Raw genomic sequence first — 4938 nt, 5'->3', positions numbered from 1 at the left:
CGGGGGGGGGGTGTGTAATACATTGTTTTGTACCTTTGGGTGGGGGGGGGGGGGGGGGGCGGTACACACTGCACAGCCTGTGTAGACTCCTCAAGCTCTTCTCTCTTTCCCCCACCCCTCCCGTCCCCCAGATTCATGGCCCCATTCCTTCTCTCCCTACTACCACAACGTACAAGCTCCATGGTCCCCACAGGCTGCACTGCCCTGCTCCCAGAGGCAGAAGCAAAAGCTGGAGGAGGGAAGGGGAGTAAGGCAATGATGTGGGGTGTGGCAGCCAATAGGAGCCTGCATTGCTTTAGACATTTTTTTAATGTTTTTAAAATCTTGTTATCACTGTTGTCCATTTTTTGTGGCTAAGAAATTGTGGTCTGTACTATTAGTGCTGAGCACATTTCAGATCCTGAAAAATTGGAAAGACAGAGAAAAATTACCCAGCTGAAAGAGCAGTTAAAGGCGTTCTCTGATCAGGAAACTGTGATTGGTCAACAGCTGCGACAGTTTCAGCAAGCTATATGCAAGTACAAGGAAGAACATTCCAGACTTAAGTAAGTCAAACTATATATTTAATGCTACTGTCAGCTTACTTTTATTGCATTTGCTAGAGGTCCTCTCCATGACTTGTGTTTCCTAGAATACTGGAGCATTAAGCTTCATTTTGCATTGTAGTCCTAAATTTTCCAGTGATCCTTAAGATTTGGTACAGCTTTACATTAGTATGGACAATAAGATTAAATTTGGGAGCAGTTGAAATATAATGAACATGTGTTAGTAATAAACATTAAATGCAACACTGAAATTAAGATCTGATTTAATTCCAGACTTTTATCAAAAATACCTCACCACAAACATTAACTTGACTTCAAAAGGACCATTCTTTTCCTTCACAGTCTACTGGTATGCCTTGCTTTTTGTAAGATGTCACAAATGGCATCCTAACCTGGACAGTAGTAATAGTTCATTGCTTAAACATGGGCTATTTTAATTTAAATCTTTCATTTTAGATATTTCTTTAGAGGCTAGACCTCTTGCTTCAAAGCTTAATTAACACACGTCTTCTGAACTATAAAACGAGTTAGACTTTTATGTCAAATGCATTTAATTCTCATCCTTTGCGATTGCTACTGTAAAATCAAGAAAATAGGTGTGCAGATTTCTGTGCAAGATTGACTTAAACAATATGCTTATTGGCAAGGCTTCTTCCCAAAGACTGTAATAACTAAACAATTGGAAGGAAAGAAAACTAACTGTTGGCACTTTATTTTATTTTGCGTATAGACTGTTAGTAATAGAGGATTCATAATTGTTCAGTAATCTTTTCTCTTTTTAGGAGAGAAGAACTTGAAGTGAAACAAGTACTGGATGCCAAGCAGAGACAGCTTAAGGAGGTGCATGGGAGTAAAACAAATCAGTTGAAAAGGTTTGGACAACACATACCAGCCCTTCTTGAAGCAATTGATGAAGCCTTTAGGCAAGGACGTTTCAAACAAAAACCTGTTGGGCCACTAGGTAAACATCAGTTCATAAAAAACGCCTCCTGAAAAAGGTTGCCTGTAGAGTCTGGTGACATGAAAAGGAAATCTTTTTGAACTCTTTTCTCTTGAGTTCTGCTTACTAGACCAAAGATCTATGTATCTGCCTCTCTCTAACCTATTTGTGTGGCCATGGAACATCCAACAGTCCTGTTACTTTTAACATAAATAGTTTGAATTACATGTAAGTAATTTTGCATAGTTAAAAGTCTTGATTCAATCTTGATGTGGTGTTTTGATTGTGTAGCATGCCTCCTGCCCGTAGTTTCTCATTTTGGATGGCATAAAATCACTGCCTTGAGAAGAACACTTAGCCAAAGGATCTGATTTCCATAAGGCCTAAAAAGGCTACAGAAAAATCAAATTGACAGTTTTTGAAAAACAGCTTTCTAATGATTTTTCATTTTGGGAAACTTTTCAGAAGCTATTCACAAACATTGACTGTGTGGCTACTTTATCTTCCTCTACCATAACAAAGCCTGAAGCAAAATCTCAGTACAAAAGGCTATTGTTTTGTAAAGGTGCTGCATGTGAAACAGCCAAACTGAATATGAAGTGTAGGAGTTCTTGTAATGTAATTGTCATGTCTGTAGGACATCATAGTAAGCCATAAGGGTTACCCTAAGAAGAAAAGGGATATATCCATGTAAGTATCCTGCTCTTGGTCAGACCACACCAAGGAAAGGGGGAAAATTCATTGCACTGAATACAGCATGTCTGTTAATCTATATTGTAATTCCTTCATTATGAGGACCTTATGGTTGCATGGTACCCCACCCGCTTTTGAAAGTCAGTGGTTGGATATATTACTAATAAGGAATAGGAAATTTGTCCTGCTTGTAAATTCACAAATAACAATGTATGTTGCCAATCCTCTTACAATGGTGAAGTTTCAAGATGAGAAGTTACAGGGAATACACGTGGTTGAAAACTGGGTTTCAACCTTAGTTGAAACATTTTTTGTAAGTTTTGGTTTTAGTTTAAGTCTGATATAAAACCCCAAATTTCCATGTTTTTCCTAGAATTTACAGACGTTATAGCTGCTCTGTGAAATTTAAGTTGTTTGTTTTTCTGTTAACAATAATGAAGCTGACCAGTATTTCAGTTCTCTCACTAGGGGCAGCTGGTATACAGTCCTGGGGCAGACTTTTCCTGACATTCAGATATGGTGAAAGCCTGTAAAAATAAATGAATAAGTAAAAAAAAACTGGCGTTTTGCATGGAGTGACCAATATTTTAACAGATTATTGCTTCATTGGAAAGTTTGATTTTGTAAATTTTTGGTAGAGATAAGAGAAGTAGGGCTGGAAGGAACCTCCAGAGATCATCGAGTCAAACCCCCTGCCTGAGGCAGGATCATCTCTATCCAAATTATCTTATACCAATCTGTTATCTAGCCTGTTTCTAAAAACTACCATCAATCCTGATGCAACACAAGGCATAACACCTTAACCTGCCACAGGTAAAGCAGGGGAACTATGGCAACCAGTATCCTGCTTCTGTAAAAGGTTAGCTGATACACTCAAGAGATCCCAAGTAGAGGGTCACACCCTCTGCTACAGAGGAAGGCAAAAACCCTCACAGTCCATACTAATTGACCATGGGGTAAAATTCCTTCCAGACCCCAAATATAGTGATCAGTCTGCCCTGAGCAGAGAGATGAGACCCTCTGTCCAAGAACCTCCAGTTTTAAGTGCCAGCAAGAGTATTAGCACACCCCAGCCAAAGTCTCCAGCCTTGGCTACAGCCAAACCCAATGCCTCTTAGGAAACTTAAAAAACATTCTGACACATGTAGCAAAAAAAGGGGAGAGGGAGAAACCGGCAACGCCCAGAAACTTAGTAAATATCCATAATACCATAGGCAGAGCTACATCTACATAATCCCTGACCAGTGGCTGTCCAACCTCTTCTTGAACAGCTTCAGTGACGGAAAGTCCACAACTTCCCTAGGCAGTGTGTTTCACTGCCTCACTGTTCTAACATATCCAGTCTAAACCTACTTTGCTGAAACTTCAAGCCATTCATCCTCATCTTCCTCTCTGCAGCAAGAGAGAAAAGCTGCTTTCCCTCTTCTTTATGGCAGCCCTTCAGGTATTTAAAGAATGTTATTGTGTCCTCTCTTAAGTGTCTTTTCCACAAGCTGAACTTGCCTTACAGCTCCTTCAGCCTCTCCTTGTATGACTTGCATTTGTAGTCTGAGAATGGGCAGGGTTTTAACAACAATTAGCATTTCTAGTCTGAGAGTAGGCAGGGTTTTAAGGAACACATCAACAGTTTACTTCTTTAACTCTTTGGATTGACTGCTATTACATGAGCATCTCTGTGGGAATTGGCCCCTAACTACTTCCAGACTTCAGGGAAAGGGGGTTCCTCCCACTCTTAAGGGTTAGCAACTCATAGTATTTGTTATGAGTAGTTGCCTATTTCTTTCTACAGTACTGTTTAGAAAACCTAACCTGATCTTAAAACACTTGTAAATTTGTGTTCCTTAAAACCTAAAAAAAACAAACCCCAAACAACACAGATCCTAAAGCAGAGGTTGTAAGTGTGGTCAAAAATGTAAAATCGTTGGGGTAAAGTGCTTCTAAATCCTGGGTATTTTTGTCTGTATTTAGGTGCTTATCTTCATCTCAAAGATGCAGAACTTACTCTAGCTGTTGAAGCTTGTTTAAAGAATCTGCTTCAAGCGTTTTGTTGTGATAATCATAACGATGAGAGAACACTTCAGGCCTTGATGTCGAGGTATTGTTCATCTGGGATTCGGCCACAAATAATTGTGAACAGGTTTCGGAATGAAGTTTATGATGTCAGACGCAGGTAACCTCTAAGTTTTGAATTGAACTCTTGGTTCAGCACTCTGATCAAAATGGTTTTAGTAGTTACAATAAAGTGCAATACATCTAAAATAAAATAATTAGATTTTTAATAACTGATCATTCTTGTACATTTTTCTTGTTTCTTTTTTCACTTTTTTTATAGGGCAGTTTATCACCCAGAATTCCCATCAGTCCTTACAGCTCTAGAAATAGATAATGCAGTGGTTACCAACTGTTTGATTGACATGCGGAGCATAGAAACAATCCTTCTAATTAAAGTAAGGCCAAAGACCAATATTGTGCTTTGGTTTAAGTTTTTAGAAAAGCATTTGTGTGTATGTAAACTTCTTATAAAAACAGTCAGCTTTTTGTCCCAGAATACGCATATGCATTTTGTATTTGTCCTTTAAGATAGCATTTTACACTAAAATTTATTTCTGGATGCTTAGTGCGGATGTATTGAAATGGGTGTTTCTATAAAAATTTGGTTTCATTCTGTTTATTCATTCATACTTTCTGATAATGTCAGTGCTATCGACCTTAAAAGTCATTTTGAGAAATGCTTTTCAAAGCCAAAATAGTACCAACTGG

The 4938-nt window shown here is 38.6% G+C and overlaps 1 protein-coding gene across 3 annotated transcripts in view; it reads left to right on the top strand.

The window, feature by feature from the left end:
- The window catches only part of SMC6 (structural maintenance of chromosomes 6), a 217853-nt gene that overhangs the window by 29661 nt on the left and 183254 nt on the right, over window positions 1-4938 (top strand). For all 3 annotated transcript variants that reach the window (XM_019520781.1, XM_019520780.1, XM_019520782.1), the window contains 4 exons: window positions 381-545; window positions 1328-1506; window positions 4147-4348; window positions 4511-4625. In XM_019520781.1, the coding sequence (XP_019376326.1) occupies window positions 381-545; window positions 1328-1506; window positions 4147-4348; window positions 4511-4625 (661 nt within the window). The remainder of the gene's footprint in view (window positions 1-380; window positions 546-1327; window positions 1507-4146; window positions 4349-4510; window positions 4626-4938) is intronic.

This window comes from Gavialis gangeticus, unplaced genomic scaffold (genome assembly GCF_001723915.1).
Source record: "Gavialis gangeticus isolate Ggan-Ray unplaced genomic scaffold, GavGan_comp1, whole genome shotgun sequence".
Classification (NCBI taxonomy): domain Eukaryota; kingdom Metazoa; phylum Chordata; order Crocodylia; family Gavialidae; genus Gavialis; species Gavialis gangeticus.
Note: the sequence above shows the minus strand (reverse complement) of the source record. Positions and strands in the feature narration are given on the sequence as shown.